Source organism: Nelumbo nucifera, chromosome 1, assembly GCF_055504915.1.
Source record: "Nelumbo nucifera cultivar China Antique chromosome 1, China Antique-T2T, whole genome shotgun sequence".
Classification (NCBI taxonomy): domain Eukaryota; kingdom Viridiplantae; phylum Streptophyta; class Magnoliopsida; order Proteales; family Nelumbonaceae; genus Nelumbo; species Nelumbo nucifera.
The window spans coordinates 167,408,508-167,436,365 of NC_142649.1; the positions used below are offsets into that span (position 1 = coordinate 167,408,508).

General features: G+C 35.7%; 2 protein-coding genes across 2 annotated transcripts in view; one reads left to right on the forward strand and one right to left on the reverse strand.

Moving 5' to 3' along the window:
• The window catches only part of LOC104596679 (uncharacterized), a 193,226-nt gene extending 190,774 nt beyond the window's left edge, over window positions 1-2,452 (reverse strand). Inside the window, 2 exon segments of the mRNA XM_088895128.1 lie at window positions 228-486; window positions 1,986-2,452. Of these exon segments, the coding sequence (XP_088751254.1) occupies window positions 228-486; window positions 1,986-2,262 (536 nt within the window). The 5' untranslated portion in view covers window positions 2,263-2,452.
• Window positions 2,453-15,348: 12,896 nt separating this feature from the next.
• On the forward strand, window positions 15,349-27,418 carry LOC104596619 (dihydrolipoyllysine-residue succinyltransferase component of 2-oxoglutarate dehydrogenase complex 1, mitochondrial-like). The gene is made up of 15 exons (XM_010257885.2): window positions 15,349-15,458; window positions 15,926-16,002; window positions 16,131-16,205; window positions 17,355-17,415; window positions 17,507-17,534; window positions 17,805-17,875; window positions 18,112-18,186; window positions 18,346-18,401; window positions 18,556-18,600; window positions 18,726-19,013; window positions 24,458-24,552; window positions 24,717-24,807; window positions 24,929-25,039; window positions 26,474-26,668; window positions 26,862-27,418. Exons 2-15 carry the CDS (start codon window positions 15,949-15,951, stop codon window positions 27,051-27,053), a joined length of 1,437 nt encoding a protein of 478 aa, XP_010256187.1. The 5' UTR covers window positions 15,349-15,458; window positions 15,926-15,948; the 3' UTR covers window positions 27,054-27,418.
• Window positions 27,419-27,858: the final 440 nt, after the last annotated feature.

A 27,858-nucleotide genomic window follows, 5' to 3' on the forward strand; every position in this document is an offset into this window, starting at 1 on the left:
TCCCAAGACCCCAGATAGCTGGAACCAACAATTGGGTAATGACCTTTTCTTAAGCACAAGTGTGATTTGGAACATCAGAAGAATCAATTCTGAGAATAAAAATACAATTTTCTCCTGAATAAGTTTCCTACTATTTTCTAGCATAACAAAAGACAAAAAAAAAAAAAAGAAAAAACATTTGTCCATATACATTTTACATGCATAAACAAAGCAAGAAAATAACACACCTTCCAGCACCTAAATCACGCTGATTTTGTCTTTCGTCCCAATTGAGGACTTGAAAATCCAAACCTGCTTCTCCCTTGTATGGCAACCTTCCTGTTGGTTTCTTCAAGGCAACAGAGTATATACCATCTAGAAGGAAATATATGTGGAGAAAAAAGTACTCCAACAGAAGTTTTGATGCCATCTCACTAGCTTCGGCACCATTATGACCATCAAAAACTCCCACAATTCCAACCGTAACCTCCTTAGTCCCAGCACTTCCTGCTTCAACATCAATTATTTTAAGTCACAAGCAGTCACTTCCTGTATAACTTGGCAGAAAGAATTTTGATTTTTTTTCTCATTGATATACTTTATTTTGTAATCATGATATGCTTTGCATCTTATGAGCATCAGCAAATCAAAATCTTAATTGCAATCTAAATCACATTGAATGATTGTTTCTGATTTTTGCTCTTGTCACAGGCACATCCAAAATAAGCTTTATCCACACAACCTTCATTCTGTCTGTATTCTATATAAAAGGCTTCACTTCTGATGTAAGAATATAAAAAAATAAAAAAAAAAAGAATAAATTATTTTTCTAGTAAATAAACACCTCTAGAGATAACTTTTTTAAAATTTTAAGACATAGCTCTTCACATCACAGCTCTTCTTGAGAGTTTTTTTTATCAATAACTAAAACTTAATTTATTAATCAAATAAATAAGACAGTAACGAAACAGAGCATCCCATTAAGAGAGCTACCCTTTTTACATTACAATATATCCCCAGATAGCTTAGTTCACAATTCCCGAGAACAGTCCACTTCATTTAACCCCCAAGTCCCTAACTTAGTTTATTCCCTAACTTAGTTTATTCCCTAGAACAGTTCCCCAGGTAGCTTAGTTTACAATATATCCCCAAAAGCTGGTTTCTTTCACAACTTCTTGTTGTAATCCTGTTTTCTTCTAATTAATGAAGTATTTTTTTTTCTGTGTTGTAATCCTGGGAGTCCATGAGAAGAAGCATCTCAACTATGCAGCCAGGGCCCTTATCTCCCTCATGGTGTAACTGAATCTCCGAGCCCCTCTCTCCTCATTCTTCAGCTATCCTATTATCACTTTTATATCTTCCTGTATGAGAATGTTCTGCATGTTGCATCTCTTCTTGAAAACTTACATTTTTTGAAAGCCTCTTAAAAACTTACATAATTACATTCAAAACAATCATTTCTTGTAAATATGATCTTCTTGCAATTAAAGGCATTACCTTAATTTCACTCTCAACGTACATTTTCTTTCTTACGTTTTCTGGTAGGTATGCACTAATTAAGTCGATTTGAAAAAACCATGTCATATATGGTATATGTTCCGTGTTCAAAGTTTTGCAAATCTACCATTTGTAGTGAAGTTCGACTAACTTTTCAATAAATTATCTTCTTCTTTACATGGTTGGTATGCGTAAATGAATTAAAACAACTCAACCTAAATCCTTTTCGTTTTTTTATCGGTAATTGAAAGTTTTATTAATAGTATGAAAGTTACAGCATGGCATGTGATACATCTGTTTTAATTGAACTTTCTACAACATTTTTACATGGGGGAAAATAAGAAAGAAGAAAGTGAACTCTCTAACAAATGAATAAGCGATTGGGGAATCATTGTTTTATAAATTAGAAACTACCTATGATTACATATTGGCATGAGACAACATTTTATACGCTTAAATTGGAAGATATATAAGCTCCAATTATTGAAAAATTGAGGGATTGAGCTTACCCGGAAACGGGATCCGCACGTCGAGAGCGCAGACGATGCGATCCTCCTGATACTTCCTCCTCCCCTGAAGCATGGCAGACTGACAATTCTCCGTTCGTCTTCGTACAGCATCGGTAGATAGAGTCCAGCGAGGACACTTTGGGGATTGAAAAACTGCGGGTGCACCACCTTCCTTGTAAACCATGAGACACGTTGAGGATTCCCCGTAAGAACATGGTACCAGATAGAGGAAAACCCCCACTAAGAACCGAAGAAAATTGAATGCCCTGATCATCATTGAAGAATTAAAAATGTGCAATCAAATTCGGAGGAAAAATAAGGAGTGAAGGAAGCATGGACGAGAACAATTAGCAGGACTCCTGCTTCTAAGTTCCAACTTCTAAATCCAAATATTCGGTGAATGTTTTCACTTCGTTTCTTTTCTTTGTATTACCGGTGCAAGGGAAAGTTGGCAACTAACGATGAGATGGAAGGGTGAGGTAAAACACTTGAAACTACCCTTAATGTAAGAAATTGACTAATCATATCCGGGTAAATTGCATATTAGTAATATATACTTTAACATATAGTTTGTATTTCTATCAATGATATGAAATGATACAAATACCCCTCGGGTTTTGAATGGGCGAAAGAAATGTAATTTTGAAATGATCAAAATATTCGTATTAAATCCTTTTTATTGTAATTGAATACCATTGTTAACTTTATGTCTTGACCTTTTTATGTCGAAGAACCGGTGCTTTTTTGTCGCCGAAACACAATAGGTAATTGGTTGTGTATGTGTTTTTTATTTGATTATTTAACATGTCAATTAAAGAGGTGGTTTAGTTGGTTTGTTAGCTGGTTCGTTCCATTGTAGATACTGAGTTGATTTCCGCAATAACCAACTTCGGGGGCTTATAGGTGTAGTGTAGTGAGTATCACCACATATCAAAAAAAAATGATTATTCAATATCATTTTCTATAAATTATATAATTTGTTATTTTTTTTAAAAACCAGCTTGTTTTTCTCTTTAAAAAAAAAGGAAAATATAATTCAAGAGCATGTTTTTGTTTTTTTATTGATGTGGAGATTCCAAAAATAAATGAAAATAAAGACATTCATATTGTAGAACGCCTCCTGAATTGATGGACAATCTTTGGTGGATCATTGGCTTTATGCAACTGTTTGATGATGCATCTTAGAAGTTAGAATAAAATGATTAAGGAACTGTTTGATGATACATCTTAGAATAAAATGATAAAGGTGGTTATACCTCCACTACTAATAAAAAAAAAAACAAAAACCAAAGGTGGACATTACCTCGATGATTGTGCTTCTTCAACCTCTACCTTAGGTCTTCCGTGGATCGTGCCCACGCCAATTAAACATCCTCTGGTTCTTTTGGAACCCCACTGCATACTTCCATGATAATTGACCAAAACAACAGATAAAACAAGCAAGTGTTTTCAACCCATTATTGACCCGACCGATTGAACCATTTGAACCACCACAGGTCAAGATTCCAGGTCCATCTTTAGTAAAACCATATGACAATAAAAAAAACCGTTGACTTTATAAAAAAAATCGTTTGACCCAAACAATTGGACAATTGACCCGGTGACCAAGTCACGGGTTGCACACTAAACATGTATACAAACTCCGAGAGGCCATAACTTTGCACTCTAATGTCCAATTGAGATTTTTTTTGTTATATTGTGTAACTTTTTGAGATATATGCATCCTAAGGCACCTTGTCCCACTATTTTCACCAAAAAAACTTTTTTGGCTTCAAATTGCAAGTTTTAGTATTTTTTACAAATAAATTTTTAAAATATAATTTAAGAACATAAATTAAATATAAAATAATACATATTTTTATATATTATTTATTGAAAAAATGCATGTTTGTACATACCTATAATATATATATATATATATTAAATGTGTGTACTACTTTACATGTTGCTGATGTAGTGCGACTTGACCTGTTCAACCTAGATAGTTGAATTGGTGACCCGTGACCTATAGGCAAAAATGGTTTGCCCTTTGGGTCATTTTTTAAAACATTGTAATAAACCAAGAAGCCCCACAAATTCTGTTATTTTTTTTAGATATTTTATAAGGATGCTGGCGAGAAAAAAACAAAGTGTGAATTTATCCAAGTTTTCTAAATTCAATAAAACCCATTCAAATCCATGTTATGGATTGTTCAAGATATTGAATAAGAAAGTGTGCACAAATTTAGGTTTTCAAATATCATGTCAGTCACGTGATATCACACATGAACGGGATGTAATGACACATTAATGGTAAGGGTGGAGTTAATCAATTGTAATAAGAGGGATACTTTAAGAAATTTATTTAAGCAATATGTGTAGTAATAGTCAACTTCCTAAAACTTAGGGGTAGGTCAAGTATTGTATGGTCTATACCTCTTTTTTAGGGCAAAGTACAAGCTAATCTATACATACTATCACTTCTATGAATTGCACCGAAATCAAGTATCCACTTGATGGTACTAGCGTAAGGGTACTTGTCTTGATTATTAAAAAGAAAAGAAAAAAACAAGGGCACATTCATTTGCTCAAGTAAAGGCCATAAATATAATTAACCCTTTTATTATTGCAATCTTCAATAATGGAAGCTCTCGTTATTGATCCAATAAGATTTCTTGACTTCGAGCTATGGTCTTGTTGCCCTTCCATGGTTTTGAGAAATACTAACCGGTAATCAAAGACACAAATAGTGATGACAATGGGGCAGGTTCCAGGAGGGTTTTGTAAATTCTAGACCCTACTCACCTCCCTAAACCTTTCAACCCATACCCACCCCAAACCAGTAGTGGGTTGGATTTTGAGAATCCAAATCCTCCCCACACATGAAATTGCAAAACCCTCCCCGCATTCAAGGGTAGGGGTGGGTTGGGTTTAAAACCCGCATATGATTTCCTATTATTTTTTTGTCATATATAAGCAATAAATAAGTAAAACAACATAAATAAACACCAAGATTTCTAATTATTTGATTAAGACATGTAAAAAAAAACACAGACTATATTATCATTCACATAAATTCAAAATATTATTAAATTCAACACTTGTTACATAAAGTTTATATGCTTTCCAACAATATATGGGTCGGGAAGGGATGGGTTTAGCCTAATACAGTACCCTACCTATACCCGTATGGGTTATAGAATCCCAAAACCCGTACCCATCCTAAAACCTGCCATTTAAGCCAAAAAAAAACCATCGGGGAGGGTAGGGGCGAGTACCCACCAAGTAGGTAGAAATTGTCATCCCTAAATACAAATGAAATTGCAAAAGAGAAAGAATTCCAATCAAGGGAAGAAAGAAGAATTGCAGAAGTTGGGTTCATCGAATTTCATTTGAAATAAAATTCTGACAACACAAATCAAAATTTTCACGAGCAACAAAAACAACAAAGCGGAAATAAAAAAAAATTACTAACCTATGTCAGAAATCAATGGAGGATTTAGTTCATTGTTTGTAACGATTTTTGCATTTTTCTGGCCGAGTATCTTGAGTTTTTGTTTTGAAACACCATTCACATATCTTAGATCATCGATTCAAAAGAAAGAAGAAAATGGAAGAAGAAAAACCGAGGAGAATAGAGGATTTTGTACCTTCCATGGTGTGAGTGTTATTGAAAAGCAAAATTCATAGCAATTTCTGTGATCCTTGGTCTGATGGATGAAGAATGAGATGGAGTAGATCTTTTGCTCTTGATCAAATTGAAGAAACTATTAACCAAGTTTGTTTTGAAAGAGTTATCTAGAGGCTTCAGGCTTGAAGATGATAATGCCTTCCCCATCGTCTCTATAAGCGATCGACATGGTGAGAACGCCCACTATCATGATAATGTTTCATTTGAACTTAATGAATTTGCTCTATTGTTCATCGCAGCTTTTGGTGCCAATTTATTTAGAGTCAAAGAGTTGTCTGATAATTGTTTCTAATTGTTTCAACATGTTTGAATTGGTAGTTCATTGTTGTTGTCTTGTTGATGGGTTATGTAGATATCTTGAAGATGCCTTCATGTTGGGTCTATTAGAGCTAGTTGTTGAAGAAAAGTAGGACGAGTTTGATAAAGATAATGATGATTTCCTGCCTATGATTGGAGAACCAAAGTTAGTGTTGGAAAAATGATTCATTGAGAACGCCCACTATCATGATAATGTTTCATTTGAACTTAATGAATTTGCTCTATTGTTCATCGCATCTTTTGGTGCCAATTTATTTAGAGTCAAAGAGTTGTCTGATAATTGTTTCTAATTGTTTCGACATGTTTGAATTGGTAGTTCATTGTTGTTGTCTTGTTGATGGGTTATGTAGATATCTTGAAGATGCCTTCATGTTGGGTCTATTAGAGCCAGTTGTTGAAGAAAAGTAGGACGAGTTTGATAAAGATAATGATGATTTCCTGCCTATGGTTGGAGAACCAAAGTTAGTGTTGGAAAAATGATTCATTGCATTTTGATTCCGAGTTAAGAATGTCAACAAAAGAGTATGATGTTCGTTGATATCTTCGGTCGAGAGCATTTTCATTTATGGACAACCTTCAAAGAACTAAAGATGAAGCATTAGAAGAAGTCTTTCACGTACATCTCGACTTTCTAATGTATGTCATTGACCCCCCAATGATGGGGTAACGATTCTCTTTCAAGTTCATATTTTCATTTTCGAACCTGTTGATTTTAGAGCAACTCTGTTGCATGGCAAGAACAAGTCTTGAAAAAAAGATTCATTGCATTTTGATTCCGAGTCAAGGATGTCAATAAAAGAGTATGATGCTCGTTGATATCTTCGGTCAAGAGCATTTTCATTTATGGACAACCTTCAAATAACTAAAGATGAAGCATTAGAACAAGTCTTTCATGTACATCTCAACTTTCCGATGTATGCCATTGACCACCCCCCAATGATGAGGTAATGGTTCTCTTTTGAGTTCATATTTTCATTTTCGAACCTGGTGATTTTAGAGCAACTCTGTTGCTTGGCAAGATATCGGGAGTTGTTATTTGCAGAGGACTATCACTATTTATTCCATCTATAAGATCCTTTAGGCTCGTTTGCTTTTTCGGTAAGTTACTAACCCGGGTAAATGCAATTACTTGGGTAAGGATTTCTTGGGGAACACTTCCCCAGGTAAGTGCATTTGCCCATGTTCTTTTATTTCTCAGGTAAATAATGAAATGACCATTTTAGCCATAAAAATCTATTATTAAAAGGGGCATTTTTGTCTCATTCAAGTGTTGACAACTTTTCCCCCAAGTGGGAAAGTTATATACCCACCTAGGAGATGGGTATTACTTATTTCCTTGGTCCCCACATAAATCTAGAAAAAAAAAAGAACATGAGATTCTTAGTCAATGGGAACCAAAATCCCATTGACCAAATTTCTCCCTCTCGTTCCCAAGATGATCGGCTATAGTACCCAATTTTTTACCCAAAGATTGAGAAGTATTCGAGGAAGGCCAAATCACTCGGATAAGTCCTATTTCATCAATGCTTTGATGTTTCTGAACATTGGCGACTGAGCCAATCTTTAGTCGGAGAGGTGATAGAGTTACCATTAATTCAAGCTTTAATCTGTCTCACGTCTCACGTATCCTTCGTGTCTAGACCCAACTTCCACACCTTGCTGACTAATGAACTTGCTAGAAATAAGAGGATGCCACCAAACTTGCTAGAGATTTTTTTCCTTTTCCAGTGATGATCATTGTTGAAGAAGTCAGATTTCTTACTGTTAGAGATTTCTCACCAAAGAAATTTAGGTTTTATTCCTTTTCTGATGATGATCAAAATTATTTTTGGGATAGTTAGGTTTTAAGAGAAAATGACAAGAAAAAAAAATAGAGAAAGCCTAGTGGGATATTTTGGTAATTTAACACCTTCTATCATCTGAGTTAACGGCCAAATGGGGTATTTGTCGCAATGTTAAAGTTCATGGGGTCTTTGACACAAATTAAAGTATAGGGGGGTATTTGTAACTTACCCTAATAAAAATTACAATACAATTGAAATAATGCATACGTACATACATACATCTGACTTAACGTCACAATCCACTTTACAACTCTATATTTATGTCTCTGTCTTATGGTCCCTATTTTTGCAAATGTTTACAATGAATGAAGTTTATATTGGTCACCTTGGGTCCGGGGCAAGGGGGTGGGATGGGGAGATATTTGTTAATGAACTTTGTCATATTTTCAATTCACTAAGCCTTGTAAAAAGGATGGTTCTATAAAAAGCATATTCATAGATTATTTCAACCCCAACCAACCCGCCCTAGGGCTAATTAAACTCGGCCCTCTTCAACCTGAGACCAAGCCTAACCCAAGTTGAGTTAAAGCTTGGGTTGGGCCTAAGTTGAAAAATTTGGGCTTGACCTTGAATCATGCCAAGCCTAAGCTCAAGGTTTGCATCTTAGGGTTGGGCTTGTTGACCCTCAACCCAAATTGCATAATGATTGGTTACTACTTTTGTTGTACTAGTAATTAATCATATGCATTGGACGTGATAATTTTTTCTTGATATTAATTACTTGATTTTTTGATGTGTCATATTTAATATAGAAATTGAAAATTATCAAAAGTAACAACATGATTAAAAAGAAAACTTTAAATGCTTGTAGTTTTAGTTACATAATGTTGTGGAAATTACATAGAATTGAAATGAAAATAAATATGATGTCTTATGAGATAATAACTTATGTCTTGACAAATTTGCAATACTTTTTCACTTTTGAAGGTTCTTCATTTTTTTTTTTTCAATCTTGATATTTTTCATTCTTTTTGAATTGGTTCAGATCCTGTGCGATTGGACTCGAAAAGGATTTTTTCTTTGAGTGTGTGCAAATATATGACACGTAAAAGGTTGGATGAATAGGATAACACAAAACTATATATATATATTATATTATATTTTCTTCCATTTAATATTTTATTTTTCTTTTACTAAAAATATAAATAGTGAAGAGAATAGGATAATACTTTATGTTCCTTTGCCTCCATGAATAGTTTTGTAGTCTAAGTTTGATAGAGTTGGTAATGGTGAGGAACTAGCCATTGCAAGACCATGAATAGACTCCTTTGATTTGAATAGAATAAAAGTATCCAAATAAGACAACTCGATCTATCACCTAGTCATTGTAATTGCAACTTAAACTGATAAAAAAAATCCAACTAAGACAAAAAATATGTAGATCCATAAACTACTGAGACATTTTATTATATGGTTTACTTTTCATTGATCCTCATGCGAGTATTATTAAAAGACATCCAGTGCCATGCATATCTAAACTTGGTCTTGGTTGTGCTTGAGTGGACATCAAACATGAATCTAAACAATCAATGGAAGTTTTAGTACACAAAGTGAGAAAAAGGCAAGTAGCTTGCATAGAACAACTTTCCAAATTGAAAAAAAAAAAAAAAACTCATATGAAAGGGCACTTCAATCTCCGACCAAATTATCTATTTTCCTAACTCCATCGTCTTCCTAACCTCTAACCAAACCCCTCGCACAGGTTGTTGGAATATCTTCTTTAGTTTTGGGTACTCTTCCTAAAATCCTACCAGACAATCCCAAATTGCACAAATTCCTTATTGTAAAGATCCCAAATCGTGAGACATTCAATTTCATTATTTACTAAAACATAAATTTTTTGAGATATTCATTATACCTTTGATTTTCATAAGAAAAATAAACAAAACAAAACAAAATTGATTTGGTTTAATTAACCCTTTTTACAAGTATCAAGTTTGGGTGACCTAAGCCAATTCCAACATCTCTTAAAATGAGTAAACTCGAATGAAAATCCATCTTTTAGCTACAACACATATGCTAACAAAAATTTAGTTGGATATATTGTGAATTCAACAAAAATTGAAACTTAAGAATAGTTTGTTCTCAGACATTTAAAAGTAATCACACTTTACTTTTTTACCCTCACATAGAATTCACAAAGAAGTTAAACAGATGGCGATAGTTGCTTCAAAATTACATTTTTTCAACTCATTCAATATCAATAACTGATTGCCCCATTTGCCCTCATCTTTATATAAAGCTAAACACGGAGGGGTAAATTTTGTCATTAGAAACTTCCAAAAATATTCTAAGGCTATTCATGTTTTTTAAAATAGTATAAATTTTGTTACATACCCATGATACTTAGAATCATACTAAGTTGCCCATGAATTTTGATAAAATATCACCTAATTGAGGGTCTAAGCTATTCTTTTGATAAGTAGGGTCCAAGTTATTCTGGTATCATATCTTTAAGCTGTGTTTGGTTTCAAATAAAGGGCAAGGAAAGGAAGGGAAAGTAAGGTGTGAGCATCGAAAAACGGTTCATTTTGCCACTTGGGCTGGAAATGGAGTCCCACCCATCAAATAGGAAACAAGAGGTGATGACCTCCGAGAATCAGTTTAGTGATACGTGAAGGAAGAAAAAAAGAAAAGAAAGCAGAAAGAAAAAGAAGTTGGTAAAACTAACGATAAACTTCCAAGTCCTTAAGAAAAATGAGAGTGGAATCGGGTTGGTACCGAGAGTTACAAGAGCACATTGATGAGCCCGGTCTCTCTCTTCCCATATGCAGATTCCGCATAGCAAAAACATGAAAAAGAAATAAAGAACTGAATGAGAGAGAATAGGAATTAACCTTATTGATTGGAATATGGCCTGAGATTGAGATCGAATACTACAAGCAGAAGATCCAATTAAATTTGGTTGCCTCCTTTCTTGATCGACGATGGCGACTAGCGAATGCAACTGATGGTGTCTAACGTTGAAGTTAATCGACCGAACAAGGAGGACCAGAATCGGGTTGTATGTTGTTCACATCTTTGAGCTTCTATAACAAAGATGCATGAAACTTGTAATCGCCTCCACAAGTCGACTCAGGTTATGGCTGCTACAACACATTCCGTGCTAAGGGTGGTGAATACAGAAAACAGGGGAGACGAAAAACGTTGGAGAAAGGGAGAAGGCGAGCGAGAGAGAGAAAGAGAGAGGGAGAATAAAGAGAGAATGAGGGGGAAAGAGGAGGTTGAAGCTGAGTTCAGATCCTCCGCTGCAGTGGGGGTGACGAAACAGAGGAAAAGAGAAAGGGAAAAAAAGCGGTGGGCAATCACGGGGAAGAAGAAGATTAGGAGAGAGAGTGTGGAAGAGGGAGGCCAGAGACTTGGGGGCGGGTGGAGAAACCTCCGTTGCAATTCTGTTCGAACAGGGGCTATGGATTAGCCGATTTCGGCGGATTAGAGAAGAAGAAGATGAAGGAGAAGGAGAAGACTGAGAGAGAAAAGGGAGAAAGAGGTTGGAGGAGTAGAGAACTACCGGGAGGGGTGCCACCGCTCTATTTCGATCGAGAGGAGGAAGAAGGGGAGCAGTGTATTCATTCCACTTTTTCGGATTGTTCGGATTAGGCAAAACAAAGTTTTAGTTAAATTTATAATGAGCATTAGGGGCATTTTCATAATTTTTGGGAATTCAAGGGGTATTTTTGTAATTTGGGATAAATTTGGTCAAACTGAGTCGATAGGTGGTCAAACCGAGGTTTTGGATGAATGGCTAAGATTTTGGGTAAAAAATGGAGGGTTGAGATGGGTCTGACTGTTGAAGAGGTTTGTGTGAGCAGATTAACGAGAATGATCTAAATGGAATCTTTTTAGATGGAAGGATAAATGAGAGTATTTTTGAATGAAATTTCACAGGATGGGGATTTTGGGAATTTTGAGTTGATTGGTGGGGTCAGATTGGCCCAAATGGGCTCAGATTGGGCAGATCTGGAAAGGGTTTGATTCAGCTAATTTGGAGCCTTGGAATGAAATCTTTGTGCGACGAAGGGGTAAGCAAAGGTGTTTTGGGATGAAATTTTATAGGTGAGTATTTGGAGGTGTCTAGGATCTGATGATGAGGTCTGATCAGTCTTACAGGGTCAAGATCATAGGAATTTGGGTCAATGAGATGTTTTGAAGCGGAATCTTGGTTTGATGGAAGAACAAATGAGGGAATATGGGGTTGAAAATTCATGGTCAGGTGTTTTGGTGTGTCCGAAGTCTAAAGGTATGGTCTGATCGGTTTGGGTGTATCAAGATCAAGGTAATATGGGTTCTGAGTGTTTAGGCTAATGAGAAAGGTCAAAATGGAATATTTGTTTGATGAGGGGGTAAATAGGAGAATCTTGAGTTAAAATTTTACGGGTAGGTATTTTGGGAGATCTTGGGTCTGGTTGTTGTGTAAGATCTAGTGGTTAAGGTGTAAGTAGGGGTTGATTGGGGCCACCAGATTGGTATTAGACAGGTTTAACGGTGGATCTGAGGGCTCTCGGGGTGAAACTTGGGTTTTCTGGGTTTTTGGGTGTTTCGGAGAGGTCAGAAGGGTCTGATCGGGTGTTTGGGGTGAATTGGAGGCTCAAGCGGTGAACCAAGCAAAAATCAGGTGTTGACATCAAGGAAACCAAACACAACATTAATTAAAGAATCTTGTATAGGTTTCCCTACCTTTCCCTTCCATTCCCTACATTTTCTTTCAAACCAAATATAGCATTAAGACATATAGATATTGCCTTTTAACAGACAAACACCTTTTTTTCCTAACTTGATAGCAGTTAATGCACCATTTATCTATGAACTACTAAGATCCCATTTGGGAGGGCTTATGTAATGATTGAGTTGTGTTGACAAGCTGCTTAATCTATGATTTTTTTTGGCTCATGTAAGGTCATTTTCAATATTTCATATTTTTATCAAATAAAACTTCACGACATTTGAACTTTCTTGACTCATATAACACGAGAAACCATCGCGTGAAAAACCTCCCACCCCAGTTTTGATCTCCTACTCACAAAGACCTATCCACACATCACTACAACCGCACATTAAGAACATCTCCCATATTTACATATTACCATTGATGAGAGATGTTCCCCATGTGCAACTGCAGAAATGTGTGGGGTTTTAAAAACTAGACTGGACATGAACCCTTATGGGACTAGTCCCCATGTTGAATAGTATGGCTGTTTGGTTCGAATGGACAATCTGTTATGGCTTAAAAAATAAGTAAAATGAAAAGCGATAAAAAGCCATTGTTCAGATTGATGATTCAATTGCTCGGGTCAGCGGGCCACTAACCAAATCAATGATTTTTTGCCAAAAAGCTAGTTTAGGGTGAAATAGGATCGGTACTTGATCGGTTATCGAATCAACTAGTCCAGTCGTCTGATCTAGTACAGTTTTCAAAACCATGGGTAAGATTCTTGTGGTCTTGTGGGTAAGAAAATTTGGATTGCTTCCAAAAGGCTACTAATAGACCATTTGGTTTGCACGACCGGGATGAGAAAATAGGAATATTCAGTCATATTTGTTTTGGGCAACATACTGCGATGCAACAAGAATACCCTTATCAAAATATGGGACACGGGGTCTCACCAAATAGGTGCAACCCCACTAGAAATGAAAGCAACATGACAATAGTGAGAAAAAGTTGTCAAGGGTGGACTGTTCTCATCTCCCACCCTCACAACGGTCCAAACTCCGACCACCTGTATCCTTTCATCTTTGTGAAGTTTATGCCCTCCGGTAAGCACTTCCATTCCGTTTCATGCAGTTTAAGGTTATTTGTTATTTTATTCCACCGAAAATCTCATTCCCTTACTCCCTTAACTTTGACTTCAGATCCCCATACGACAAGGAGACAGGTTATTCTTTTTTTTTTTTTTTTGCATTTTTATCAAGAATTCAGTTTTTTCTTTCCATGTGTTTCAAATGCTTAATGGACAAGGAGCAATTTTCTTCTAAATCTGCTACTGGATTAACCAGCTCTCAGGTACAAATTAAATTTCATTTTATGTTTTTAGATCAATTGTCCTTTCCCTATTCCTAAAGATATTGTATGCTAAACCGATTGTACTTACTTGTACACGTCTTATGATCCGTACGCGTCCTTACAATGTTATTTGCCATCTTTTTTGGTGTTAATTTTATTACTCTTTAACACATGCATATACACTGCTAACCAAAGTGTAAATAAAAAATCTTAGTAAAAAGTTTGTTTCATAATCACTAAATTGATTATTGATTAGTAAAAGATCCTTTTTTTCATGGATTGTTTCTCAGTTAAAAATGATACATATTGAAGCATGTAGTGAATATCTGTCTATGTTGAGAAGCAGATTTGATAGCTAATTTCAGCAACTAAATATAAACACAGATAACAGGATTGAAAAAATAAAATTTCCTTTTTCATTTCATCCTTTCTCATCCCATCTCAATTCTTTTTATGTAATTATGCGAGCGTTTGCGCACCTCACCCCATTCACACGTTCCATTTTCTTCGCTCCTTTCTTTCCTGTCTCTATTTTTTTTTTTCCTCACGTGCACCACTATTTTATGACTTTTATCGACTGTTTAGAAGCTTCCACAAAACAATCAAAAGACTCGATTAAGGCCCGCACTAATTCTCGACTCGAACTCCGCACCGCGAGTCAATTCATTTTTTTTTGATTTCATACCAAAGAAAATCATTTTGGATTGAGCCGTTGGATACTTGGATGAAAATTGAAGTATTTAAAATCGGATCGGGTTTGGACAAGGACATTACGCAACCAACCCAACCCGAAGTGCATTAGAATTAGATGAAAAGGGTCACCTCAACTTCAGAATTCACCTTTTATCCATCCGTCTTCTAATTCCGGTTCCAACTTCTAGTCATCGTATCTTGAGAGTTGGAGAGTCCTAAAAGCCATGCCTATCAAATGTTGGATAATTTGCCCAGATACCGTATGACACATTGGCACGAAGAATTTCATTACCGAATGTTGGACCAAAAGTAGAAAGAAGAAATGACGAAAGGAAGAAAAGCCATATATTCCATTTTGAAGGCTTGAAAAATGAGAACGGGAATCGTTCTTTGTATGGTCCGTACCAGATTACAGGCTGGGTCTAGTTTTTTCAGAGTGGGTGAACCGCAATCTCGGGTTGTCCTTAGTGTTGACATCGACGCAGTGCAATCACGGCCGAGATGAACCCCAACATAGGACATATTCCTTAGGTAGATGCAGATCCGACGATAGAGCTCTTTCTCTTTGATAGGAGGAAGGCAATGAAATCCCTACTTCCCTTCAAATTTTCAGGGAAAAAGAATATTCTTGTACTGTATACATGTATGTACGTATAGGCTAGTGGCTAGCTACAATAGCCAATAGGTGGTAAACAAGGTGATGATCTTGGCACATCCCATTTTGATGAACGGGGCACACCATATATGATACATTAACTCGAAAGGATTTGTTTGTCTTTTTCACTACGGATGTCCTGTTATCAAAATGTGATGTGCCCAGATCGTTCCCCGCAAATTAATAAAGTTGCTCACTTGCGCTGCGTGCCTGCGTCCACTATTCAACTCGTTCCTCTTCTTTCTCTGCATTCCAATTACTTTCCTGGGCAGTTCATCGTTTTCTTCAACAGGTTCATTCTCTCCCTCTTATTTTCTTCTCTTTTACTTTTTCAGATCCATTTCAATGGAAGATTAATAAATTATTTTTTATTTTCTTTTTATTGATTTCCGTCCTCCTTTTTTCATTTCTCAGGGTTCTCGTGAATTTTCTTCAGTCTGTTGTTATTATGAGATCATTTCTGCAATTAATAGAAACTTCTTTATTTCTCGTTAATCTTAAATTCCTCATGAGTTTCCAAAAAAGAAAAAAAAAACACTAGATCGATCCTTCATCCCTCATGGAGCTACTGTTAGCTCTAAATGGTCGAAATATGCGTTCCTTCCTTCCTGGACCGAATATCGGTTTATCGTTAGATTAATTAAAACACCTTTAGATATTAAAACTTTATTTTACTTTTATGATATTTTCTTTTCCCGCTTTATAAATGCAATACAATGGATGGGTTTAAGAATGTTCTTATGTATTCTTGATGATTAGGCCATATTCTAGGGAACAAAGGAATGATGTGGGGGATTATTAGGCGAAAAGTTGCTTGTTGTGGGTCGTCTGCTTCGGTAAAACCTAAACCTTTTCTGTTATCCATTGGTTATTTTATATATTCGTAGTTGTATTTTGGCTTGAGCTTAAGGGAGCTGACTTTTGATAAAATTGTTTCATGTTGGCTCGTCTCCTTTTATCTCAGATTTTAGGGCAGCCATTGCAGAGGATTCGACCTGCCGTGTCTGCAGCAAGAAGTTACTCGACTGCAGGACAGAAGGTACTTATGGCGTGAGATTTGTTATTCTTTTCTCCATCTACTTATCATTTTCTCCTCATCTGGTTTTAGCTTGCATTTATGAATGTTAGAATATGCTCAAGCTTTTTTTTTTTTTTTAATACACAAATGTTTTAGAAAATGTTCTTAACATATAATTCGATCCTCGCGTTGATGGGGTGTTATTATGTTCGGCATTTTGTTCCCATGATGATTGATGAATAATAAATGGGCAATCCTGTGTTTCATAGATAATATTAACTTGGGTTTCGGTAAATGGTAGCTTTTCAACTGAACCACGTTCATGGGACTGTCAATTCTATATTTTAAGACAATCCATCAATAATCATTATATTGCTATTATTGTCATAGTCATTCTCCTCCTTTTCCTCCTCCTATTCATTGTGTCCAGAAAACAAACCTCAGTCCTTCAATTTTTTGAAAGATAGCCCTTCATTCAGAAACGGTATTCTATAGAGTTTGGATCTCCTCCCAACAAAAAACTGTTAAACACGTTTCAACATGGTCAGTGTATGCAAATCTCATACATGGTGGGTCCCAGTCTTATGGTGAGATGTGCGGACGCAGATCATGTTGGAATGGGGAGGAGATCCAGACTCTATTCTATAGTTTTTATTTATTTAGTCATTCCATGTCTTTCTCTCTCTTCCATTATTATTAATATTTTGAGGGGCTGGTTTGATCATAAGGTTAACTAAATAAAGTGATAACATGAAAGAGACAGTGAGCTACCTGCTACCCGTTCTTCCATGTTAAGAAAACTAACCTCTACTTGTTTTTGTAAGAAACCTTTTTTTCTGGTACAAGTTTTAAGAACCCATTATCTCTGTTTGTATAAATTTTTCAATGAACAACCATGGATTATAAAGTATAAATTCCTTTTAATGACAAGACATATATGACACCGTGACTCCATTTCTTTTCCCTCTTTGATGTGCTGTGGTCCTGTGGATCTATTTTCCTCAATTCTTTACTCCTTTATTGGAAGTTTTATAGCTTAATGCATGATAGTTTTCTTGATTTACCCCTCATTCCCTGGGACCATCTTGCACAATTATTCTAATTTTAAAGTTAAGCTTTCTTTGTTGTGATCCATTTCTAAGCTTCGATTTTACCAACATTTTTTCACAGGCATCACTACTTAGCAGAGGACCGAAACAAGTTCAGAACTTCACTCACTGTATTCTGCTTGGTAATTAATAACTTTTTTTTTTTTTGTTGGTTACTGATGTGATCTTCTATACCTTTGTAGTAACTTGGTTATAATTTTCATGTCATTGCAGGTGGTTCAGTTAAATCAAAGCCTGTAAGGTTAGTAATGTGCTCCCATGTTTGCAATCAATAACCTTCCTAGTATTGATATGAAAATAGTTTTTTTAGTAGTACAGTCCTTTATCAGCTACCTCTGTAACTTTTCTCTTTCTGCTGTGGAACAATTATTAATGTTCATGCATTTAAATCAAGAAAAACAATGAAATTGTACTGAAAAAGGAATATGTGTTTTATAGGAATTAATTCTGTTCCTTTGTACATCTATTCCTTGGACTTTTTCTCACAAATGTTTTCATGGCAAATATGCAGGGAATTTATTTCATTTACACAACCAAGCAGTCCAATTCAAATATGGAGTAGATCATTTTCTTCAGATAATGGTGCGACTTGTGCCTTGTTGAATTTGCTCATAAATTCATGCTTGCATTCAAAGATACTCATTCACAAATACACTAAAATGCATGCATGCACACATATATCTATTCATGCACGTATGCCTATTCATATACACAGTCAATCTATCAATCTGTTACACACATATGGATATTCTGTTTCTCCATTTTGGCATCTTTATTCTCAGAGCAATGCTATCTTACACGTTTCTTTCTTTATGAAGGTGACCTGGTTGATGCAGTTGTTCCTTTCATGGGTGAATCTATCACCGATGGCACACTAGCAAAATTTTTGAAGAGTATGTTTTATTAACAATTGTATTGTTTCTTTTTTTGAGCCTTAAGAAATAAGAAGTATTACTCTGCACTACTGTAATATAATTGAGTCTGTGCATGTATGTATACATAATTTTCTTTTTGGTTTGGGAACTCATTGTCTCTGATATATCTGAGAGCAGAACCTGGTGATAGTGTAAAAGTTGATGAGCCAATTGCTCAAGTGGAAACTGATAAGGTATTTATCATGATGCAATGCATCCTAAATGATGTAATAATGATATGCTATTAATGTTTGTGAATCGTGACTGGAATGTCATAATACTGAAAATTTGTTGATGGCCATGACCAAAACAAATATTTATGTTCTTTAATTGTCTGTTTATGATCAGGTGACCATAGATGTTGCCAGTCCGGAAGCTGGAGTCATCCAAAAGGTAAAATATCATTAACCATGAATAATGTCTTGGATGAAAGCTTGCAACATTCTCTTCTGCTTTTTAATATAAGTCAGGTAATGTATTGAATGTATTTGATTAATTTCTTTGTTCATTATTGGCAGTTTGTAGCTAAGGAAGGTGACACTGTGGAACCGGGAACTAAGATTGCTGTTATTTCAAAGTCTGGTGAAGGTGCTATACACGCTGCTCCATCAGAGGAGAAATCTGATAAGGAGGCTTCTAAACCATGTCCTCCTGGAAAGGAGAGTGTGGCCAAGCAAGAGCCTAAAGTAGAAACTTCTGCTGTCAAGGAGAAGCCTAAAACATCTTCTCCACCACCTCCACCATCATCACCGCCAAAAGCCTCAGCTACAGAGCCTCAGCTTCCTCCGAAGGAAAGGGAAAGACGTGTAAGTCTCTTGACTTTTTTTTTTCTTATTTACAAAAATAAATATTCTGGTAATTTCCTGTATATTGCACCATAATTTATTAGAAAAAAACCCATGACTGCTTTCTTGTGGAAGTTTATTGATGTTCACTGTCAGTGTCTCAATTTTTTTTTATATTGCAAGGAATTTCCTCTTTTTTAAATACCGTGTGTTAAATACCATAAAATCCTTACCATCAATCATTTTCTATCTAAAGGAATGGTGCTGGACAATCAGTGTTGTTTCTTTGATACCTCTGGCATTATGCTTTGTGGTTTGATCTGAATGCATCAACAAAATCTTTTATGGAAATGTGTCCAACAAAGAAACAGTGATTAGGAAGATGGAAAGGCTTCTCATCTTTTGGACCAACACACATAAGGGGTTTGAAGGCTTCACATATCATCACTTTTTTTAATCAATGGCAGTGGATGGATTATAAGGGAGGATTTTGCAATATAAGTAATATTTTATTAGTTCAATTTAAGTAAAATTTGATAAAAATCTCACACAAAAGCAATTTCAGGGGTACAATATACTATACTACCTTTCGCCAGATGTAAATGTTTCTTTTTGAGAGAAGCTCAACCTCCATTTCAATACAAAGCTTACACGTTACCTACCGAAAAACCCTAACACCATGTAATTGGTATCACATAGAAAGGCAAAATCCATATCATCAATAATTTCTAGGCTCTAAATAAGTTCCTTGAACATCTTTTTAATGTCAGAACTGTCACTCCTTGATACAGAGATATGCAAACCTCCTTCACCTGTGATGGAACCCTTTTTTTTCATGTTCCTTTTCTCTCTCCACGAAACTTTGCTGTTCTATGATTTCAGATTCTTCTTTATGCCGAATTGATGCTTCTAAGTTCTAACATTGTACAGGAGGATGAGTTATAAAGATTCTAGAAATAGCATACCCAGACCAGCCATAAGCTTTGGGAGCAAAATTCTGAAATTAGAAAAGTTGACATGTTTGTAAGAAAACGGTGAATCTCCTTTTACAGATCTTCATGCACAACTCATCCATTCACCATCCTTGCAGGTCCATAGAACAAGGTGTTAAATACTTCTGAACTACAATATGTTCATAAAACAAAAAAAAAAAATCAATATCTCTAGATTTGATTAAACTTCATAAAGTTTTTTTTTGATAATAAAAAGAAAATTTTATAAAAGAGAAAAAAGAATACAGAAGAAAGGTGATGAGTTATCTCCCAAGAAACATGTTAAACTATTTGAGGTTCCTCTTGAGATTTTTCAAATCCATAAAGGAGGGAAGATGGATAGTTTGTTTCAGAATAGTATTCTTTGGTTCTTGCAGATCTAGATGGCTGAAAGTGTGAAATACTTTTGAACTACAATATGTTCATAAAACAAAAATGCAACATTTCTAGATTTGATTAAACTTCATAAATTTAGAGTACTACATGTTTAGCATGGACAAGCATTTGAAGTTCCACTTGAGATTTTTGAAATCCATAAAGGAAGGAAGATGGATGGTTTGTTTTAAAATAATATTCTTTGATTTATCAAAAATAAATTCTTTGATTCTTGTAGATCTAGATGGTTGAGAATGAATAAGAACGCTTGATCCTCTAGTATAGGGTTGGACTAGGACTGTCTTGAGGTTTTTTCCTTTGTCCTCTAATTATGGGGTGGACTGGACTTTGGCTTTAGAAGAGGTCTTTGTAAACCGGAAACTACCCTTGCTATTCGCTTGTTATAGTTTTGAAGGGGTCTTTTTGGACAACTCTTGCTAGATACTCACATTTGGACTGCCCACCTCTTTGATTTCTTTTTTTTTTGTGCTTCTTTCTTTGCTTCTATCTGTACCCCCCTCCCTGCAGAAGGCCATGGTATTTTATTGGGAGATGTTCCTGGAGAAGATTAACACTTGTAATGCCTTTCAAAGGAGGAAACCTAATTATTGATAAAAAAGGAGGAAACCTAATTGATGTTTATCTCTGCATGTTTGCCTTCATTGTAATGTGAGTGGGGGTTAGCAGCATGTGAAATCAGGGACCCTCTGGTGTAGGGTGTCTTTAGAAATGAAAATGGCGATGTTCTTGCACTTTTCTGAGGCCCAATAGGAAGTGGAATTTCCTTGAGGGCAGAGTTGATGGCTTTGCTGCAGGCTCTACGATCGGCAATGGAGTTGAATCTCACAAGAGTTGTGATGGAAGGAGATTCACATGTGGTAGTAAACTGGCTGAAGAATTGCGAATTAAAGATGCAATATTTCAGACAAGAGATTAAAGAAATCAAGTGGCTAATCAGAAGTATGGAAGTAGCAGTCCAATGGATTTCTAGGTTGGCAAATGGGCTGGCTGATGCCTTAACTAAACAAGGGGTGACTAGGGAAAAGTTATTTTGGGCAGTCATGTAATGGGATTAATTTGTAGGCTGGATGTTCTAGCTTACCTGTGGGTGTTTTGTACATCCTTCTAATATTCTGTATATTCTCAATACTTCCCTTAATGATAAAATAAAAGACTTGATCTGTTTTTAAATTGTTGATGTCAATACATAACACTGCTGCTTGGGTGTTTTGCCTTGAAATAACATTCTTATTTGTGAAATAAAGAAGTAAGAATAGTTGAGCCACTTGCAAAATATTGATGCCAAAGCATAAAACTGAGATGACTGCAAATCAGTGATGTTTTGATGAATAATGGTAAATGTTATATTAAAACCATTGTTCATAAAAAAGAACTTTGTATTAAAACCATCTGAGCAGGAGAAACTCTGTAATCAGGATGACCGAATATCAGGAAGAAACATCATTGGTTTATGAGAACAGCTGGGGCTGAAGAAACAAATAAAAAGAAAAAGCACACATTTCTACAATTCTGCCCCAGGGTCTGGTACCCCCCATTGTAAATATGATCTCTCAACCCCATTGCTTTATGGAGAATAACCTAAAAGCATTGGTTGATATTGGAATCCACTTGAATGAGCTCTTCAAGGAAGAGCCAGTGTCTTTGCTTCTCTGTGTACAATCTGCACACCCATTATACCATTTTTTTGCAGAAGACATTCAGTCAATAGCAATATGTCAGTCCCTTTCAGTTTCTGTTCTGTCCTAGATACTACAGCTAGTTTGAGGCCTTGCATGGTGCTATTGATTCATCTCTAGCTAAGGTACATTTTCCAATAGGGAAGGGGAAGATATGTGAAGATCCCCACCAACCTGAGGGCATTGGGTTTCTAGAGGTTTGTCATCAAAGTTAAATGGTGGTGCAGTTCCAGTGTTTTAAAAGCACAAGGGGCAATTTGTGCCCGAAGTGCAAGGCGAGGTACATGCCTTTTTGAAGCAAGGCACAAAAACACAAAAATGCCAAAAAAATAGAATATTAATAAAAAATAAACTTAAATTTTAAAATAAATGTTTTAAAAAACCTATTATCTAAAATTAAAATACATAAACATAACATGTAAAGCATATTCAAATGAAAATTTAAAAATAAAATCAAAGATATAAAACATTTTCAAGCATGTAAAATCCACAATCTCTTTTTTTTCCTCCCTCCCTCAATTTCATTACTTCAAGTAGTTAATGTGATGTAAAATATATTGTAATCCTGATTTTACGAGCCACCTCTGTACGAAGACCCTCAAGGCAAGCCCAAACAAGTCCATGTTAGGGTCTTAAATTCTTAATTCTCACACAAAAATAATGATTTTATAATTTTAATTGCCTTTTAAGAAGATATTTATTAGGTGCATACCCTAAAATGTGCCTAGGCACACCTTTTAAATCACTGTACAGTTCATTCTTGAATAGCTCTCTTCTAAGTAACATGAGTAGCACCCACAATCTTGTGGGATGCTATCCAAAGGAACACCCTTGAATATATCCAAAGTGAATATCCACTGGTAACCTCATTTTTCTTGTTGAAAATTCAAGATTTTTTTTTTTCCCATTACAAACACTCCAAAGTATAGCTTCTCGTCCATATCTCCACAATCCACATAAATTTCCTTCTCTTGGTGCAAAGAAGAATGAAGTTGGATCTAATATATAATTAGGAGGTTACATGTGGTTTCAAGTAGAAGAAAGATATGGTTTCATATGACTGATATGTAGGAACAGGAGAGGAAAGTTTGATTAGCATTCTTTTTCTTGTTCGTTCCTCTTGAATTCTGTGAACTCTCGATCTCCTTCTTTGTAGGCTTTTCCATTTAGATCAATTTGGTTTGGTCTGGTCTCACCCAAGGGAAGGGCATTGTGTTGGGAGGTATATCATTTGAACATTGATACTTGTGAAACTTTGCAAATGGAGAGTCCTTAGTATATTTCTTTCCTCAAATGCTTTCTTTGTAATGGAAACGGGTATCTACATTCCATATTTCCAACTGCTAATCTCCTGCCCTTATTCTTTCATTTATTTGGGGATTGTTTTTTGGCTTTCTTTGGCCATAGGTGGTTCCCACCCTGAGATGTGGATACCTTTTCAAGACCTTTTTTTTTTGTTTTTCAATCTAAACAGGAAAAGAGGTAAAAAACCTAAGATTATGTGGAGGTGCACAAGGGCTCCATTCTTTGGTTCAATTGGGTAGAAGGGAATGCATGGAACTTCAAAGAGAAGCATCTGCACAAGGAGGCCATTATTGATAGCATTGTGATTAATGTGGTTTATTGGATCAAAGCTCCAGAGATCTTTGTTACAGTTCTTAAAGGATGGCTTATTAGATGTTGGCAGATTTTGGCAAAATCCTCATCTTCTATGCCCAACTTTTAAACAAACTAAGCCAGCATTGAATCAATTAATTCTTAACTTTGATGGGTGCAACATGGGTAACCTAGGGAATTTTAGATTAGGAATCTTTAGAGACAGCTATGGGGACTGTGATAGCACTCTTGTTAGGCCCCATAGGGTTTGGAGCTTCTACAAGGGCCCCATAGGGTTTGGAGCTTCTACAAGAGCTGAATTCCTTTTTGTCCCACACCTTTCTAGATTATCATCTTGTTTCAAACCATCAAACAAATCCAAGAAACTAAGGTTAATAGACAAAATAACATGCAACGAGATTGTTCTATAGGCTTGAGTTAAAACTACATAATATATTAAGTTCAAGCAAAACTTAAACTCACAATATGTGCAAATGATTCTAATAGATCAACCAAATAATTATTGTACAAACAAAAATTAGGATTTAATGGCACATCCAAGAGGAATTTCGAGCCAGCTCAAAATGGTCATGGTCTCCATTAGGTGGGTGATAGTTGTACTGCTCCTGACATTTTCAAATGTAAGGGTGGTGAAATGGAAGAAACTTTAATATCAGGGAGCCCAAAGTAATTTTTGGTTATGAATCTTATGACTTAAAGGGGGCATTTGGCAAAGAAATCTACCTTTTAACAAGGATATTCTGCTTATATTGCTTTACTGTTTGACAACTTACCATGATTGCAGGTTCCTATGACAAGGCTTAGGAAACGGGTTGCAACACGTTTGAAAGACTCTCAGAACACATTTGCAATGCTGACTACATTCAATGAAGTTGATATGTAAGTTTACTATGATGAATTGTAGGTTTTTTTTTTTTTTTACTTTGAATCTGGACTAACCATTTCTGCCTCTTTGACTTGGTGTTAGCCTGTAAATCCTATTTTATTAATTTAACTAAAACATATGATGATGCATGTTTCTACATTGATTTGTGATAATACAGGACCAACCTGATGAAGCTTCGTTCTGATTATAAAGATGCCTTTGTGGAAAAGCATGGTGTGAAGCTAGGACTTATGTCAGGATTTTTGAAAGTATGTAAATAACAGAAAATGAAATTTGAACTTCTTATGCGCATAAGGAACATTGTATAGTGTTTGTATCTATAGTTCTATATATTTCTTTGATTGTTTAGGTTTTCAATTTTTGTTCCAGGCTGCTGTCAGTGGGCTTCAGAATCAGCCAATAATCAATGCAGTCATTGATGGGGATGATATCATATATAGGGATTATATTGATATCAGTATTGCTGTTGGTACTCCTAAGGTTTGTCAATAACTCATTGTTGTAGTTGCTGTATGATTTTGATGCATTCTTCATTGATCTGTTTCACTATTAACTCTAGGTTTATGATAATTGACGAGAGGTCCATATTTATCAGATTGACATTCAAAATTGGTCGATTGTACAATAATAGATATTATTGTTCTAAAAATGGGATTTGGGTCTATAATCACTGGTATTGATGGATGATTTTCCCACTTCTCAGTATCAGAGTGCATATATATTAGTCAAGGTGGTGAATAGTTGTTTTGGTAGAGATGTTGTCTAGACTATAGTTGGCCTCTAAACAATAGCTAGTTTGCAATACATACATATGCTAATGAAGGTGGTGAGTCTGGTGTTAGTTGTTTTGATTGCATATTTATCATGTTTTCAACTTTGGTGTAATATAACCAGACGTGGATACATATGCTAATGAAGGCTACAGATTACCAGTAAAACATATGATAGAATATGAAAAATGACTACCGCAAATAAAATCATTACTTGGTGTGCCGAATTAGTTAAAACCTAAAATCTCAGATTGGTCAACTAGCTGTTAGGCAAGTATCTATTTGGTTGACTAGATAATCAGTCAATCCTTTGTAATCTTTTTTTTTTTTTTTTTTTTTTAATTAAAGCTTGTAAAAACAAGGAAAAGGAAAAGTTTCAGGAAAGAAAAAGGGAATGGGGGTTGCAAGGAGTACTTCCTATTTGTGTATGATTACATGTCATTATCATATCATCCAAGCCCTTATCCCAACTCCACCGGTGTGAGCTTGTCTTACACTGCTGGTCCCAAGCCCAGTACTAAAACTTTTGCTGAACTCTTGTGAACATGGATTCTGATTTGTCTTTTGTGTATGATTACATGTCGAAGTCGCTAAATACAAAGAACCCTTTCTACCACCAATTTAGCTGGTCAAGTGGTTAACCTTGGAATCTCAGAGGATTAAATGTTCAACCTAGATACAATGGGTATATTGGAAAGCATAACACATCCGCTATACAAACTAACTATAAATATGTATGAGCTGATTGCCTTGGTATAATTTGGAATTCAACAGTAATTCGAATTTGAGGACAGGGTTGCTGAAAGAATGATTCAACTTCTAAATGGATCTCAAGAGTCAAGACCCTCCCCCTCCCCCTCCCCCCAGAAAAAGGATAATTTAGAGAATAAAAAAATTCTTAAACTCCATCAACATGACCTGTCAAAAGAATAATGTGCTGAAGAATTTTTTTTTGTCATTATATTTTATGTGCAGCTCTTTTCTTCATCCTTGGCAGAATTTCTGAGCTTAGTTTCCCTAGAGAATTTTGGTTGCACTTTGTTGAGATCATGCTGTTGGATTCTCTTCTGAATTTCGTACTCTATAAAAATGTAATCTTGGGTTGTTAAATATACTGATTTACTTTTGTCTTTGTGCTATCAAGGGTCTTGTTGTTCCAGTCATCCGTAATGCAGATAAAATGAACTTTGCTGAGATAGAGAAAGAGATCAATACCCTAGCAAGGAAGGCTAATGATGGCACCATATCAATTGATGAGATGGCTGGGGGCTCATTTACAATATCTAATGGAGGTGTCTATGGAAGCCTTTTGAGTACCCCAATTATCAATCCCCCACAGGTATGCCCCCCTCTTCCTGACTGGTTGATGAATGTCTCCTTATTTCAACTCCCCCCATTTTGTAGTGTATATATATATTTTTTTTCAAGTTATTTTCATGAAAAATTTAACTAAATACTCAGCCAAGTTATAAATCTCTCGTGCTTTCCCTTTCAATCGGAAGGAAAATCTCATAATCATCACTATTTTGCAGTCAGCAATCCTGGGCATGCACTCAATAGTGACCCGTCCAATGGTTGTAGATGGCAACATTGTTCCAAGGCCAATGATGTACATTGCATTGACCTATGATCATAGGCTGATTGATGGAAGAGAGGCAGTTTTCTTCTTGCGCCGTATCAAGGATGTTGTGGAGGATCCTCGCAGGCTGCTGCTTGACATTTGAAGGTGTACCACTGACTTTTTTGATTTTGTGATTTGCCAGTTTACGTAGGTTCTGGCATATCAAGATTTTTATTTAGCCACAATAAGTAATGGGCTCAAAATTTTGCTGGGATTCTTTTCTTGGTCAAAACCGTCAGCAAGTTCTACAACTGCGGCCTTCCATGGTTGAGTTTCCTATGAGAAACCCTGCTTGATTACATAATTGTTGTTTATATTTGCCAACTTATTTTAACATGCTTAATTTCAATCTGCCAAGGAGTCGTCAATATCTGGCTAAGAGTTATAAGATTTGTATGAAAAGGGGTATTGCCCCTACATACTTCAAAGCACCAAAAGTTTGTCATATGATGCGTCTTTCTTTTTTCATTTTCCCCCTTCCTCCCTCGTTAGTCTTTACTAACTCTTTTTTGTTGGGTTTGCTTATGTTTACTAATAGAATAATGTTTGAGATCCACTGCCGAAGCTTACCATTCAGAAGTTTACACCGGTTTGGATTATCGAAACTGAGGAAAACATGGTGATTACTGAATTAAGGATGCGTTCGGTAATGATTTCCTTAGATGTGCTAATGCTATCCGAGAATCTCACGGGGATTCACTTGGGGGACCAACATCGATTAACGGCCCTTATTTTTAATATTTTAAAGGGTAAATTATAAAGACTCCCCTGTACTATAGGGTCTGTGATAAAAGCCCCCTGTACTTTATTTTGCGATAAAACCCCCTGTATTATGACCATGAGACAAAGACTCTTTCCGCTAATTTTTTGTTAAAATCCGCTATTACAATATTTTTAATCCCCACACT